General features: G+C 46.8%; 1 protein-coding gene across 2 annotated transcripts in view; it reads left to right on the top strand.

Moving 5' to 3' along the window:
• Positions 1-17,208, top strand: part of lrp2a (low density lipoprotein receptor-related protein 2a) — a 69,760-nt gene that overhangs the window by 40,078 nt on the left and 12,474 nt on the right. For both annotated transcript variants that reach the window (XM_071340547.1, XM_071340546.1), the window contains 17 exons: positions 4,437-4,562; positions 4,736-4,855; positions 5,493-5,630; positions 6,122-6,323; positions 6,492-6,787; positions 6,957-7,623; positions 7,732-7,902; positions 7,992-8,215; positions 8,428-8,605; positions 8,717-8,913; positions 9,102-9,347; positions 9,526-9,654; positions 11,045-11,164; positions 12,989-13,105; positions 13,522-13,638; positions 13,924-14,061; positions 15,538-15,660. In XM_071340547.1, the coding sequence (XP_071196648.1) occupies positions 4,437-4,562; positions 4,736-4,855; positions 5,493-5,630; positions 6,122-6,323; positions 6,492-6,787; positions 6,957-7,623; positions 7,732-7,902; positions 7,992-8,215; positions 8,428-8,605; positions 8,717-8,913; positions 9,102-9,347; positions 9,526-9,654; positions 11,045-11,164; positions 12,989-13,105; positions 13,522-13,638; positions 13,924-14,061; positions 15,538-15,660 (3,309 nt within the window). The remainder of the gene's footprint in view (positions 1-4,436; positions 4,563-4,735; positions 4,856-5,492; positions 5,631-6,121; positions 6,324-6,491; positions 6,788-6,956; positions 7,624-7,731; positions 7,903-7,991; positions 8,216-8,427; positions 8,606-8,716; positions 8,914-9,101; positions 9,348-9,525; positions 9,655-11,044; positions 11,165-12,988; positions 13,106-13,521; positions 13,639-13,923; positions 14,062-15,537; positions 15,661-17,208) is intronic.

Genomic DNA, 17,208 nt, shown 5'->3' with positions numbered 1-17,208 from the left:
CATTGCTTGTATTTCTTGACCCAAGCAAGTCTCTTCTTCTTAATGGTGTCCTTTAGTAGTAGTTTCTTTGCAGCAATTCGACCATGACGGCCTCATTCACGCAGTCTCCTCTGAACAGTTGATGTTGAGATGTGTCTGTTACTTGAACTCTGTGAAGCATTTATTTGAGTAGAAATCGGAGGTGCAGTTAATTGCCGATTTCTGAGGCTGGTAACGCTAACAAACTTATTATCAGAACTCAGGACGAGACCCAGTTGCAGACAGTTCGAATCACAAAAGTGTATTTACAAAACAGGGGACAGGCCAACAACAGGTCAATGGCAGGCAGAGATTGGTAATTCAGGGCAGAGTCCGTAAGGTACAGAACGGCAGGCTGGCTCAGGTCAGGGCAGGCAGAGGTCAGTAATCTAGGGCAGTGTCAAAAAGGTACAGAACGGCAGGCAGGCTCAGGGTCAGGGCAGGCAGAAGTCAGTAATCCAGGGCAGTGGCAAAAGGTACAGAACAGCAGGCAGGCTCAGAGTCAGGGCAGCCAGAATGGTCAAAACCGGAAGAACTAGAAAACAGGAGTACGGAAAAGACGAAAGAGCAGACAGAGGCCTGTGAGACAGACGTTTAATCCTTGATACATGAAAAGTGGGATGTATACGGAGGGTGCGGGCAACAGAAGACGAACAGCAGATAAAACAGGGGGAAAGTATGCAGGATCCCAAGTGGACCTTCTGCTCGAGACGATACCCGGGAGCCGGGGTCCGGTGGCGGTCTACTTGTCCTCGATACCTGAAGGTGGTCTTGAGAAAAGCCGAACGGGCTCTCTTCCAGATACGGCGACAGTGGTGGATGAACATCTGGGCCGATGGTATGCTGACCTTTTCCTCTTGCTCAGGGAAGAGTGGGGGCTGATAACCCATCGAACACTCGAAAGGCGAGAGACCAGTGGCTGAGCAAGGGAGGGTGTTGCAGGCGTATTCCCCACACATGAGTTGCTGCCTCCAGGTGGTGGGGTTTGCGCAGACGAGGCAGCGAAGACAGGCTGGCTGACGACCCAATGAGTATTCAGAATGCCTTCCAGAACCGGGATGAGAACTGAGGACCATGGTCGGAGACCATGTCCACCGGAAGTCCATGGATCCGGAGGACGTGCGGCACCATGTGCTGGGCCGTCTCCTTGGCTGAGGGTAGCTTAGGGAGGGGAATGGACACCGGGTGGAAGGAGATGGTCAAATTGAAACGTGTGAAAAACAGGGCCCATCGAGCTTGCCTGAAGTTGAGACGCTTGGCGGTGCGGAGATATTCCAGGTTCTTGTGATCCGTCCACACATTGAATGGATGTTCCGCCCCATCTAACCAGTGCCTCCACTCCTCCAACGCCATCTTCACCGTTAGTAGTTCTCAATTTCCCACATCGTAATTCCTCTCCATGGTGTTAATACGATGGGAGAAGAAGGCGCAGGGATGTAGCTTAAGGTCCAGGGTAAAACGCTGGGACAGAACAGCCCCGACTCTGACATCCGAAGCATCGACATCCACCACAAACTGACGGGACGGGTCCGGATGGATTAATATAGGAGCTGTGGTGAAGCTGTGCTTAAGGTCCAGGAGCACCCTGTCAGCAACTGGGGACCACGTGAAATGGACCTAGGGAGAGGTGAGCGCTGATTAGGGGGAAGCCAGGGTGCTGTAACCCCAGATAAAACGGCGATAGAAATGGGCAAATCCCAGGAAGCGTTTCAGCTGCACTCTGGATGTGGGTTGGGGCCAATCAACCACAGCTCTCACCTTTCCGGGATCCATCTGCACATTCCCAGCAGCAATGATGTATCCAAGGAAGGAGATGGTGGAGCGATGGAATTCTCATTTTTCTGTTTTCACAAAAAGCTGGTTTTCCAGGAGACGCTGGATGATTTGTCGGCCTTCGAGAACGTGTTCTTGAGCTGAGCGGTAAAAGACGAGGATGTTGTCGAGGTAGATGAACACGAACCGGTTCAACATGTCGTAGAGAACGTCGTTAACCAGGGCCTGGAACACAGCAGGAGTGTTGGTCAGATCGAATGGCATCACCAGGTATTCGTAGAGTCCGCTAGCTGTGTTGAAATCTGTCTTCCACTCGTCACTTTCCCGTATCCGCACCAGATTAGAGAAAATGGTTCCCCCCTGGAGCGGTTCGAAAGCCGAGGCGAGTAGCGGGTAGCGGTTCTTAACAGTGATGTCATTGCGGCCCCAGTAGTCGATGCACAGGCGCAGTCTTCTTCCAAGCCCACAGGAAGATGTCCCGTGCAGGCTGCGCCGACTTCAGGCAATGAGCGTGGCAGAACGGGCTCCAGCCCATGATAGCACCAGCAGTCCAGTCGATGAGAGGATTGTGACGATGGGCCCATGAAAACCCCAAAACCACGGGTACCTGAGGAGACTTGATGAGTATGAACTGTATAGTCTGACACTCACAGCTTGATAGGAGTGGTATTGTTGGTGACTCTGCCTATAGAGCGCCCATCCACCGCTCTAACGTCCATGGGATTGGAGAGGAGCTGAGTTGGGATGCCCAGCTCTGACACCAGGGTAGTGTCCATGAAACTCTCATCGGCCCCAGAGTCAATGAGTATCCAGAGAGATTTTGACTGGTCGCCCCATGGAGAGGAGCACAGGTAAGGGGAGAAGGAAAATTCTCCGTATAGCCCACCAGATTACTCATACCTACTGATGAGCCTGGTCTTTTAATGGACAGGTAGACACGTAATGACCTGTAGTCCCACAATACAGACAATTCTTGGTGTTAAGTCAGCGTAAACGTTCGGCTGGAGACAACCTAGCTCTGCCGAATTGCATCGGCTCTGGAAGAGGCGAGTCTGCAGACCTCAGAGACTCTTGGGGGAACTCAGGTAACCTTGGATTCTCTCGGAAACGTAGACGCCAGGGACTTCCAGGATTCCTCAGAGGCAAGGGGGGATCCTTGTGTAAACGAGTGGGACTGGAATCAGATCTCCTTTCCCTCCTACGTTCCCATAGCCACCCATCGATCCAGATGGTCAAGGTGATGAGCGACTCGTGATCCGTAGGCAGCTCCCGGGCTCCAAGCTCGTCCGAGGAACATGTCGAACAGGGATTCCTGGGTTCCAGGCACTCTCAGCAGCCAACGTGCGGAAATCAACAGCATAGTCTGCCACACTGCGGGAGTCTTGACGAAGCTGGAGTAACTTCCGGCAGCCTCTCTCCCGGACAACGGAGAATTGTTGTTCCCACACTGCCCTAGCCCAGGCGAGGGCCCTCCCGGACATCAGCGTTATCAGGTATGCTATCTTCGAGCGGTATGCTATCTTCGGCGAGGGCTGCAGCTCGAAGATGAGGGAACACTGGGAGAGAAACGCCCGACAGGTTCCTGACTCTCCAGCTAAGCGTTTCGGTGGAGGTAAGCAGGGTTCTCGGGAAGCCGAGGAGGCCTGGAGAGACGCGCTGCTGACAGAGCGGTTACTGAGGGGCTGGGAGGTTACTGTCGTGGCTGGCTGCCTATCAGACAATCCACCAAATTGCTCCAGCAATGTATTCAACCCTTCCATAAGACCTCGAAGTAACTCCTTGTGTCTCCCAATGGTGTCTCCTTGTGGAGGAAACGACGTTGCGGAGCTGGTCTGAGTCTGCTGGGTCAGTCATGGCCAGTTCATACTATCAGAAAACCTAGCTATAAATGCACAGAGGATAATGGGGAAAATGGGCGATACCTGGAGGGGGCTGGAGACAAGCACAAGACAGGTGAAACAGATCGGGGTGTGACACTTATCCTCTGCAGCAGAGGTAACTCCAGGTCTTCCTTTCCTGTGGCGGCCCTCATGAGAGCCAGTTTCATCATAGTGCTTGATGGTTTTTGTGACTGCACTTGAAGAAACTTTCAAAGTTCTTGAAATTTTCCGGATTGCACTGACCTTCATTTCTTAAAGTAATGATGGACTGTCGTTTCTCTTAGCTTATTTGAGCTGTTCTTCTCATAATATGGACTTGGTCTTTTACCAAATAGGGCTATCTTCTTTATACCAACCCTACCTTGTCACAACACAACTGATTGGCCCAAACGCATTAAGAAGGAAATAAATTCAAAAAATTACTTTTAACAAGGCACACCTGTTCATTGAAATGCATTCCAGGTGACTACCTCATGAAGCTGTTTGAGAGAATGTCAAGAGTGTGCAAAGCTGTCAAGGCAAAGGGTGGCTACTTTGAAGAATCTCAAATATAACATTTGTTTGACACTTTTTGGTTACTACATGATTCCATATGTGTTATTTCATAGTATTGATATCTTCACAATTATTCTACAATGTAGAAAATAGTAAAAATGAAGAAAAACCCTTGAATGAGGAGGTGTGTCCAAACTTTTGACTGGCACTGTATACTAAAATATATATACTAAACAATAACACCAATTCTCTTCTTGTCATGTATCTCAGCGGAGCGAACATGTCAGCCAGAACACACTAAGTGTACATCCACCAACATCTGCATCCCCCGCTCCTACCTGTGTGACGGGGACAATGACTGTGGGGACATGAGTGACGAGAGCCCTACACACTGTGGTGAGTCTCCCAGGCCTGTTCTGTACCGTAAGGGCGAGTCCGAAATGGCACCCTATGCCCTTATATAGTGCACTATATAGGGAATAGTGTGCCCTTTTGGAAGCACCATAACTGGGTTCTGAGAGGAGAGTGACCCCTAAAGGACCTTACCATGTCTGTTTTTCCCCTTCCAGCCACCTCTACGTGTGCCCAGAACGAGTTCCGCTGCTCCAGTGGCCGCTGTATCCCAGCCCATTGGTACTGTGATGGGGATACTGACTGTGCTGACGGCTCCGATGAGCCCTCCTCCTGTAGTACGTACCACAGCTCTCCTTCACTCACTATGCTAAGCAAGAGAGATTCAACTAGGTTCTCAGAATGGAGTCATTATTCATTTGTTCTCCTGAGTTGAAGAGTCGTGAATGATTCGTTTATTTTCTGTGTGTGTGTGCGTGCGTGCGTGCTGTTGGTGATGTGTCAGTAGTGTATGCCTTTGTTAGTGATGTGGTCAGTCAGTCAGTCCGGCCTCCCACTGTCTGCCACATTCCTCCATACTGACGCCCACTAGTCTCCTCTGACAAACACAGCCCCTCCCCTTTCCTCTCTTCCTTTCCTCTCTTCCTTTCCTCTCTTCCTTTCCTCTCTTCCTTTCCTTTCCTCTCTTCCTTTCCTCTTCCTTTTGTCCCAGGGTAATTACACAGCCTCACTTTATCTAGTGTTTCAATAGAACACCATCGATTGAAATGTGGAGGAGATGCCATGACTATTTTTATAGCTTCACTTGCTTAATTTTGGTTCCGATATGCTTTACCTGTTGTCTTTACTAGATGAAGTCAATCAGAACATGTAAAGGAAGTTTTAAGTAACTGACATATTTGTATTTAGAGGACAATAGTATTCTAATTGTAATCAGTTTTTGCATGGTTTGCTTTGACATTTGATTCCCTGCAGCCACCCTGGTGAGAACCTGCAACGCTGACCAGTTCCCCTGTGACGACGGCAGGTGCATCGCTTCCTCCTGGATCTGCGACGGGGACAATGATTGTGGAGACATGAGTGACGAGGACCAGAGACACAACTGTGCTGAGTGTGAATTCCTCTCCTCTACCTCCTCTCTCTCTCTCTCTCTCTCTATCAGGAGTCAGACACTGAGGGATCAGGATACATGCTGGGTTTGTGGGGGGTGGATACTGGCTCTTGTTGAAGGTCTCCGGCCAGAGTCCAAGGAGCTCACATTCCTGGTTTCCCCTGCCTCACTCATTACTTTGTGTCTGTTGCAGCTCCCAGGCTCAGGATGGAACTAAACTATTATGTCATCCCTCACCAATGTGGGCTCTGACAATAAGAAGCCTGGAGCGCATGGCTTCAGCGCACCACAGGCCTCGGCAGGAGTCTCACTTCAAACAATAGGGCTCAATCACATTAGATGGATAGGAAACTGAAGTCACGGCTAGAGGTCCTGAAATACACTTAGGAATGTTTGGACTGCGAGAAATTTCAGGTCCGGTCTCGGGAGTCTTCATAATCTTGAAACGCCTCTAATTTGGTGTCATTTATCCTGCCCCCCTCTGTTTTGTTAGACAACCGCACATGCTCGGTCTTGGAGTTTACCTGTGTGAATAACCAAGCGCCACAGCGGAAGTGCATCCCTCGTGATTGGGTGTGTGATGGGGATGCGGACTGTGCGGACGCGTTGGACGAGCATCAGAACTGCACGCGCAGACCGTGTGGCGTCAACGAGTTCACCTGCAGCAACGGCCTCTGCATACGCAGCTCCTACAGGTTTGGCAACTCAGACTTGACAGTGACATAACAATGACATTTGTCAGATGTCTTGAATGAGTCATTGTTCAGTAGATGATGAGACTACAGCGTGGGTGTGTGGGCTGGGCAGCAGCACCCCCTGGTGTACGACGAAGTACACTGAGTGACTGATGTGTTTGATGACAGGTGTGACCGGAGGAATGACTGTGGGGACAGCAGTGACGAGCAGGGCTGCACCTACCAGCCGTGTCAGCAGCACCAGTTCACCTGTCAAAACGGACGCTGTGTGTCCCGCGACTTCATATGTGACGGGGACAACGACTGCGGGGACGAGTCCGATGAGCTTGACCACCTGTGCCGCACGCCACCGCCTACGTGCCCCCCCGGGCAGTTCAGATGTGACAACGGACACTGTGTCCCGATCTTCAACGTGTGTGACCGTACCGACGACTGCTCAGACAACAGTGATGAGAAGGGCTGTGGTGAGTGCATGATATCTTAAAAGCAATAAAACATATTAAGTTATATAAAATATAAAAACATAAACTACAACGCCCATATAGCCATTTAGTATCATAGCAGAGCAGCAGTGTGGTGTTGGATTTATAGTCAATCTCCTCTAATGCCTGTTCTCTCTTGTCCTGGATGCAGGAATAAATGAATGCACCAACCCCTCCATGCACCACTGTGACCACAACTGCACTGACACACCCACCAGCTTCATCTGCACCTGTCGCCCCGGCTACCACCTCATGTCCGACAACAAGACCTGCGACGATGTCAACGAGTGTGCGGAGACGCCCAGCGTGTGTAGTCAGGTGTGTGAGAACACGGTGGGCTCCTACATGTGTAAATGTGCCCCCGGGTTCCTACGGGAACCGGATGGCCGCAGCTGTCGTCAGAACAGCAACATTATGCCCTACCTCATCTTTAGTAACCGCTATTATCTTCGTAACCTGTCCACGGAAGGAGAGGCCTACTCCCTCATCCTGCAGGGCCTAACCAGCGTGGTGGCCATGGACTTTGACCGAGTGGACAAGAGGTTCTATTGGATTGATGTGAGCCGCAGGGTGATTGAGCGGATGTTCTATAACGGCAGTAACAGGGAAGTGGTGGTGAACGGGGTACTCCATGGAGAGGGCCTGGCGGTCGACTGGGTGGCCAGGAAACTCTACTGGGTGGACAGCTTCCTGGACTGTCTCAAAGTGTCCGAACTGGACGGACGCTTTGTGAAGAAACTGGCTGAACACTGTGTGGACGCCAATAACACCTACTGCTTTGAAAACCCCAGGGCGCTCGTTCTCCATCCCAAATATGGGTGAGTAAATCTAATCACTAATCATTACACGGTAAAAATTGTGAATAGTTAATTTATTCTTGATTCATTCGATAAGCCAGTAATCTCAACCCATTTGATCTCTGTCAGATATGTCTACTGGACGGATTGGGGGGACAAAGCCTTCATAGGCCGTGTTGGAATGGACGGCACCAACAAGACCGCAATCATCACCACTAAGATCGAGTGGCCCAATGGGGTCACTATCGACTACAGCAATGACAAGCTCTACTGGTCGGATGCCCATCTCAACTACATTGAGTAAGACCCTGCTTCATATTGCCATGCGGTCTTGCTTTGTTCCCGAAATGCATAAAGGCCTCCTGTAATCCTACTCCTCTTCTCCTCAGGTTCTCAGACCTGGAGGGACATCACAGACACACCGTGTATGATGGGATACTGCCCCATCCGTTTGCCCTGACTGTGTTTGAGGAGACCGTGTACTGGACTGACTGGAACACCCGTACAGTGGAGAAAGGCAACAAATACGACGGATCCGGCCGCCAGTCTCTGGTCAACACCACACACAGACCCTTCGACATCCACGTGTGCCATCCCTATAGGCAGCCCATAGGTCAGTCTCAGTCTAGGAGACAGTAATCTGAGTCTCCTCTTCTCCTGGATCAACATCCATTCCTTCACACTCAGATTGCTATCACTTCATTATCCTGACGTTTCCTGCCTGTTAGATCCATTCAAGTGTTTACATTAACACAATGCCGGGCCTGTGTTTGCCCAGCTGCATTGAATGCCTGACTGATTCTCTGACCCCATCTCTCCCCCCAGTGACCAACCCCTGTGCAGGGAACAATGGAGGCTGCTCCCACCTGTGTCTGCTCCGCGACGGGGGGCGGGGTCACACCTGTGAATGCCCCGACCACTTCCTGACTTTACAGCTGGGGGGGGTGGCTCGCTGCCTGCCCATGTGCACCAGCACCCAGTACAGATGTGCGGATAATGAGCGGTGAGTGGGAGTTCACCTTAGAGTTCTACTGCGATACACACATTCTCTTTGTTTTATACAATTGTGGCATTGGTGAGCCCTGAACGGTATTGCTCTTCCTCCCCTCCACAGCTGCATCCCCATCTGGTGGAAGTGTGACGGCCAGAGGGACTGCAGAGACGGCTCTGATGAGCCCTCCACCTGCCCCAGTCGCCACTGCCAACTGGGCCAGTTCCAGTGCAACGATGGAAACTGCACCAGCCCCCACTTCCTGTGCAACAACAACCAGGACTGCCATGATGGCTCTGATGAAGATCCTGTGCTGTGTGGTGGGTGGCATTTAGCTCTGTTCTTTCTGTTTTCAGAGAACACATGAAACAGTCTTTGTAATTGTTTGATTACATTGTTATTTAATTGTTGATTTCCCATTAGTTGTGATCTTTGTTGTTAAATACCAGGGATGGATTCATGTACTTCAGTAGAGTGTTTCAACTGAATTGACTGTTTGTATGTGCAGCCACTCATCAGTGCGAGAGCCACCAGTGGCATTGCACCAATAAGAGGTGCATCCCCGAGGCGTGGCAGTGTGACGGGGAGGACGACTGTGGCGACGGCTCTGATGAGGAGCCTACCCACTGCTCCAGCAGGACCTGCCGGCCCGGACAGTCCAAGTGCCGTAACGGACGCTGCATCCCCCAGAACTGGAAGTGTGACGTGGACGACGACTGTGGCGACAACTCTGACGAGCCTCTGGAAGAGTGCAGTGAGTGACGCGCCCAACACAGAGAATCACGTGGTGAAATCACGCCCAGTTAACTATAGGGATTGAGTGGGGATTGCTACAGTGAGCCTACTGAGATCTGTTCATCCTAAACTGTGGAAAATCACAATTGATAGCCGTTTGCTCTTCTATTGACTTCCTTGACGTGGTCTTTTCACAGTGGGGCCATCTTATCGCTGTGACAACCACACCCAGTTTGACTGCAGGACCAACTACCGCTGTGTGCCACTGTGGTCTGTGTGCAACGGTCACAACGACTGCAGGGACAGCAGTGATGAGCAGGGCTGCGGTGAGTCCACAGAAACACCAGCGTCCTGACATAAATCAACCAATGGTGCGAACCCACCGTGCTGAATAATAGAGGCTTTGTATGAGGTAACAATGTGTGTTGAGAGTGAATGAAGGGTTGTTAGCGGAACATTACATAGTGTGACAGCAGGAGGTAGTGATGGAGAGGTTCTCACCGCTTGCTCCATTCACCTCCCCGTGAGAGAACGCTCTGGATTTATGGCCTGTGTGTGTGTGTGAGAGTGTGCGTGTGTCTGCGTGCTCATGTGTATGGTGCAAGGTTCACACTGCGCTCTTTGTGCTGCGCCCCGATCCACACAGCAGCAGCCCTGGCCCTCCCATCTCTTATCAGAGGCCCTCACTCCATTAGTGCCATCCCCGCGCTAGAGGGGAGATCCGTGCTAATCTCTGTTAGAGAATGCAGCCAGCGGCCGGGCCAGGTGAAGAGCAAGGAGAGCCTGGATCCACTATCTTTCAAACCTCCGGCGCTGTGTGGTAGAGACAGCGCAGCTCTGCTCTCCTCCTCTCCTGTCCTCTCCTATAGACCTGGCATAGCTCAGAGCTCACCCACTTCAGACATGCTGCACTCCCCTCTGCATGATGAGCTCTGGTTTAATTAAAAAACCAGAGGGCACCTCTCAGTTCAGCTCTGTGGTCTAGTAGTTATCATCGACGCTATATTAAATAGTAGGAGGCACAGTGTTGAAGAATTTCTCATTAGTCTGACAGTGTCTTGTAGTACCAATGGTTGGTTGTAGCTGTAACATCATAACAGCCTTGTAATTTGGTCGAAAGAGGAGAAGTAACATCGCTGTAATGAACCATTGATTTTTCAGCAAGTAAAAAATCAACTATATGTGTTTGCACCAGTGCAATGTTTGGCCGAAAAACATTAAAGAAAAAACTAAAGGATAAGAACAATAAGAAGGATAAGAATGATGAGAGGGATAATAAGGAGAAGAATGGTAAGATCAATAAGAATGATAAGAACGATAAGAATGATGAGAAGGATAATAAGGATAAGAATGGTAAGAACAATAAGAATGATAAGAACGATAAGAATGATGAGAAGGATAATAAGGATAAGAATGGTAAGAACAATAAGAATGATAAGAACGATAAGAATGATGAGAAGGATAATAAGGATAAGAATGGTAAGAACAATAAGAATGATAAGAACGATAAGAATGATGAGAAGGATAATAAGGATAAGAATGGTAAGAACAATAAGAATGATAAGAACGATAAGAATGATGAGAAGGATAATAAGGATAAGATTGGTAAGAACAATAAGAATGATAAGAAGGATAAGAAGGATAAGCTGAAGGATTAGCTGAAGTGTAAATGCGCCGTCTTTTGTCTCTTATCTCATGTCCATGTGTGTGTTTCAGAGGAGGTGACCTGTGACCCTCTGGGGGACTTCCGCTGTGACAACCACCAGTGTGTCCCTCTGCGCTGGAGGTGTGACGGGGACAACGACTGTGGGGACAGCTCGGATGAGCGTGCCTGCAGTGAGTTCTACAGTACATCTACCCACCATAACTGTCTAGTACTGTATCTACACTGAACAAAAATATAAACGCAACATGTAAAGTGTTGGTCCCATGTTTCATAAGCTGAAATAAAAGATCCCAGAAATGTTCCATACTTACAAATAGCTTATTGCTCTAAATTGTTGTGCACAAATTTGTTTACATCTTTGTTAGTGAACATTTAACCTTTGCCAAGATAATCCATCCACCTGCAGGTGTGGCATATCAAGAAGCTGATTAAACAGCATGATCATTATACAGGTACACCTTGTGCAGGGGACAGTAAAAGGCCACTCTAAAATGTGCAGTTTTGTCACCAAGACAATGCCACAAATGTCTCAAGTTTTGAGGGAGCATGCAATTGGCATGCAGACTGCAGGAATGTCCACCAGAGAATTGAATGTTCATTTCTCTACCATAAGCCACCTCCAATGTCATTTTAGAGAATTTGGCAGTACTTTCCAACCAGCCTCACAACCGCACACCACGTGTATGGCGTCATGTGGGCGAGCGGTTTGCTGCTGTCAACATTGTGAACAGAGTGCCCCATGGTGGCGGTGGGGTTATGATATGGGCAGGCATAAGCTATGGATAACGAACACAATTGCATTTTATTGATGGCAATTTGAATGCACAGAAATACCGTGACGAGGCCCATCGTAAAGTCCCATTTCTTTTAAGGTACAGTAACTTTGACCAACAGATGTATATCTGTATTCCCAATAATGGGAAATCCATAGATTAGGGCCTAATTAATTAATTTCAATTAACTGATTTCCTCATATGAACTGTAACTCAGTCAAAATCTTAGAAATGTGCATGTTGCGTTTATATTTTTCTTCAGTATACTTAACACCTGAACCTTAGATTACCTGGCTGGCTTGCATTGGGACCTCTACACTGAGCCTTCATGGGCTGGTTGCACAAGTTGGGCATAACTAGGTCGTAACTCTATCTCATCCTTTTAAGCCCAACCTTTTAAAGTCCAACTGGTGCAACCGGCCCTATGTGTCTACTTAGCAGTTATGGGCTAACTCAGACAACTGGATACTTATAGTCATGGTTTTGAGTCTCTGAGCAATGCTAATGGGGTATTCCATTGTAGCTCAGACACAGTGAGTCACCCAGATGAAATAGAGGTGTTGATGGCAAAGAATGGACCTGTTAAGATAACAAAGTGCTCTTGCAAAAGACAACACTCCTGTCTTCGAAGCAGTGTTATGTGGGGCGAGCTTATCAGCTGTAGAGAAACAGCTTGTCCTCAGCATGTCAGACAGAGGGAGTGAGGGAGTCGGCCACCTCGACTCTGGAGAATTTAAACAAGTCTGAGAACATGCCAGCTAATGAGGATAATATCTATGCTTCAAAGAACAACTAATGTCTCGTAGAAAATCACTGTGTTGTATGATGAAATTTGCCCTGGTGCTTTTTGCTGCCACTCCCCTTGTAACTGTAGTGGTTATGCATAGTGAGAGAACACCTCCAGTGAATTCCATCATGAACTCACCACAGAAAAATGACTGACATGATTGGTCGGGGTCTTAGAGATCATTTGATAATGTACAAAACAAGTCACAGCTATTGCAATAACCCAATTGAGGGAATAGAACTATAGTATTTATCAAAGCAGTGTCTGGTTTGTAGGGAAAATAGCAAACAATCACAGAATAATGTAGTAATACTGGGACACCCTCTGTCAGCTGTGTCTACATCGTGTTTGTTTGGACTGTGGCAATGATGACTAATTTAGTATTCTCGTGTGCGGTGATAATTCTTTAGTTCCCCTCTCTGTGTTCCCCCCAGGCCCGCGTGTGTGCTCCGAGAGCGAGTTTCGCTGCGATAATCTGCACTGCATTCCCGACCGCTGGGTCTGTGACCATGACAACGACTGTGAGGACAACTCGGATGAAAGGGACTGTGGTGAGTGGAGGCTCTTTGTTTTGCCGCTGGCTTGGCTTATTCATGTGTGAGGGAATACAGCGCTAAGCAAAGAGGCACTAAAACTTCACCTTTTTGAGGAACGGGATACACAGAAAGGACCACCAGGATGAATTGACTGTGCTTACTGAAAAACATGACATTCCTTCTTCTGTTGCCAATTATCCTGGTCAGATTGTGAATTCAAGTCCATTCTAGATGTTTATTTATAGTAGTCATGAACACAAGGTCAGAATCTGAGAAACATCAGTACTTGGCATGACTGTAAATGAGTGAAGTGTATGGAGTGATATTAGTGCCAACTGAAATAGAATTTGTATTCCAAAAGTGAATTTGAATTCAAATGGGTTCATTAATACCTATTAATTATGAGTTGTGCTGGCATGGCTGTGCTGCAGAGCTGCGGACCTGTCACATGGGCTACTTCCAGTGTGGCAGTGGCCACTGCATCGCCGACCGCTTCAAATGTGACGGCAACGCCGACTGCATGGACTACACTGATGAGATATCATGTCGTAAGTGTTAGATATTATCATAGATGTGTCTATGGGCTGATGTCAAACACAACGCTCCCAGTGAGCAAAACTGGATAAAATACAAAACTGGTTGAAAAAACTGGCAAAACTGGTTGAAATTACGTCTTTTCACCCAGTTTTACTCAGTTTTACTCATCTCTTCAGATGAACAAAACACATTGTGTCCAGAACAATCATGTTACTACAGCACCCTCTACAGTTATCTAAATTAAAGTTACAACCGTGAATTTGATTTGTAATGGTCCATTTATCTTTCATTTGCAGCAACCCGTTATCCCAATGGCACGTATTGCCCACCGTTCCTGTTTGAGTGTAGGAACCATGTGTGTGTGCAGCCCTACTGGAAATGTGACGGAGACAACGACTGTGGAGACAATTCAGATGAGGAGCTCCATCTCTGCTGTAAGGCCAATGCACCTTCAATGATGACACTGTCCTTTAAATGGTTACACTGTTCCTTTAAATGGTTACACTGTCCTTTCAATGGTTACACTGTTCCTTTAAATGGTTACCCTGTTACTTTAATTGTTACGCTGTTCCTTTAAATGGTTACACTGTCATTTAAATGGTTACACTGTTCTTTTAAATGGTTACACTGTTCCTTTAAATGGTTACCCTGTTACTTTAATTGTTACACTGTTCCTTAAATGGTTACAGCATTCCGTAAATGGTCGCACTGTTCCTTAACCCTATTACTGTCTCTTCTTGAAAAACTTGTTGAACAATTATTTACCCTTAAATTCCTATTACTAACAACTCAAATTAGAAATTCCAATAGTTATTTTTTTAATCTTTATGTTTATTTTGGAGATTACAGAGCTCTACCAGGCAGTTGAGAAGTCAAAATAAGGTCATACCCGCAATGCCATATTAGAATGGCAATTTGCATAGCATTTTTACTAATCTCAACAATATTACCAAATGTACTTTAGATCTGGTTCAATGGCTTTTATAGGTTGGTAAATTGGTAATTGTGCTTTTTCAGGTGGTGTGTATTGCAATGTCCGTCAAAATGTTTTTCTTAAATTTCAAATGATCCAGATTCTTCCACCATTTTCCCCACATGCTCGGACTACATTTTGAGTTAATATATGACAAAGTGCAGTTTTTATTACTATTATAGGTATTATTTTATAGGCGACCTTACGTCTGAGTATTGATTAATTGACCCCATGGGTCATGAAATGTAGTTTAACCAATTTATGTTGCCTAATATATAGTGTGTTGTCATCAATTCAATTATATTTTTCACCATAATAAGTATATATATATATTTTTAAATATACCCTATTCTGAGTCCACCATACTTTTTACTTTTCACAAACCAACCGCCTGGTTGAGCAAAATAATTTTTTACTAAATTCCTGCTAATCAGGCCTTTTTACATTTTAACTATTTATTTTAATATTCCTGCTTAATTCTATAGCTAGAGGACTCCTGATATCTCCAGGAGTGATAAGTATAATTGTTGTCTTAATCTGTGGTCGTCTAGTACTATCTTTTTGCTAGCTAAGGCCATCTACTTAAGTGCTGCCTGTCTTAACTAGCACTCTCACTTGACTTTTCCCCCTTATTAGCTCTGACTTTGCTGATAGCTACTTTATAGAGGAAAAATTTACTTACTATGACTTTAGTATGTGGTTCCACCTAGCTATGTTAAGATGAATGCAGGAGGGCTGGGGGAGTTGACCAATCAAGTTCAAGTAAAGATTTGTTTTATTTCCAAATCCATTGTCAAAACATGCTCTGCCAGCCGGTTGAGAATAGGGTTAAATAGTTACACTGTTCCTTAAATTGTTACATTGTTGAATGTGATGGTCTTTATTCTTTGACAGTGAGAAATTACATTGAGTTCATGTCCTGGTCTTGTCTCCCTAGTGGACATCCCGTGTGATGCGCCATTCCGTTTCCGCTGTGACAACAACCGGTGCATCTACAGCCATGAGCTCTGCAACTCTGTGGACGACTGTGGGGACGGCACTGACGAGAAAGAGGAGCACTGTAAGTACACGACAATCACAAGTTACAGTAGTGTCATGTAGGGCAGGTTTCCCAGACACTGATTATCAAGCCTAGTCCTGGACTAGAAAGCATACTCAATGAAGAATCTCCATTGAAAAAGCTTTTTAGTCCAAATTTAGGCTTAATCTGTGTCCAGGAAACCGGCCTATACAGTGGGGCAAACAAGTATTTAGTCAGCCACCAATTGTGCAAGTTCTCCCACTTAAAAAGATGAGAGAGGGCTGTAATTTTCATCATAGGTACACTTCAACTATGACAGACAAAATGAGAAAAAAATTCCAGAAAATCACATTGTAGGATATTTAATGAATTTGTTTGCAAATTATGGTGGAAAATAAGTATTTGGTCACCTACAAACAAGCAAGATTTCTGGCTCTCACAGACCTGTAACTTCTTCTTTAAGAGGCTCCTCTGTCCTCCACTCGTTACCTGTATTAATGGCACCTGTTTGAACTTGTTATCAGTATAAAAGACACCTGTCCACAACCTCAAACAGTCACACTCCAAACTCCACTATGGCCAAGACCAAAGAGCTGTCAAAGGACACCAGAAACAAAATTGTAGACCTGCACCAGGCTGGGAAGACTGAATCTGCAATAGGTAAGCAGCTTGGTTTGAAGAAATCAACTGTGGGAGCAATTATTAGGAAATGGAAGACATACAAGACCACTGATAATCTCCCTCGATCTGGGGCTCCACGCAAGATCTCACCCCGTGGGGTCAAAATGATCACAAGAACGGTGAGCAAAAATACGCCACCAGGGACTCAAATCCTGCAGTGCCAGACGTGTCCCCCTGCTTAAGCCAGTACATGTCCAGGCCCGTCTGAAGTTTGCTAGAGAGCATTTGGATAATCCAGAAGAAGATTGGGAGAATGTCATATGGTCAGATGAAACCAAAATACAACTTTTTGGTAAAAACTGAACTCGTCGTGTTTGGAAGACAAAGAATGCTGAGTTGCATCCAAAGAACACCATACCTACTGTGAAGCATGGGGGTGGAAACATCATGCTTTGGGGCTGTTTTTCTGCAAAGGGACCAGGACGACTGATCCGTGTAAAGGAAAAAATTAATTGGGCCATGTATCATGAGATTTTGAGTGAAAACCTCCTTCCATCAAGAAGGGCAATGAAGATGAAACGTGGCTGGGTCTTTCAGCATGACAATGATCCCAAACACACCGCCCGGGCAACGAAGGAGGGGCTTCGTAAGAAGCATTTCAAGGTCCTGGAGTGGCCTAGCCAGTCTCCAGATCTCAACCCCATAGAAAATCTTTGGAGGGAGTTGAAAGTCCGTGTTGCCCAGCAACAGCCCCAAAACATCACTGCTCTAGAGGAGATCTGCATGGAGGAATGGGCCAAAATACCAGCAACAGTGTGTGAAAACCTTGTGAAGACTTACAGAAAACGTTTGACCTCTGTCATTGCCAACAAAGGGTATATAACAAAGTATTGGGATAAACTTTTGTTATTGACCAAATACTTATTTTCCACCATAATCTGCAAATAAATTCATTAAAAATCCTAC

The sequence above is a fragment of the Salvelinus alpinus genome, chromosome 14 (genome assembly GCF_045679555.1).
Source record: "Salvelinus alpinus chromosome 14, SLU_Salpinus.1, whole genome shotgun sequence".
Taxonomy (NCBI): domain Eukaryota; kingdom Metazoa; phylum Chordata; class Actinopteri; order Salmoniformes; family Salmonidae; genus Salvelinus; species Salvelinus alpinus.
This window is presented reverse-complemented; position numbering and strand designations above follow the sequence as displayed.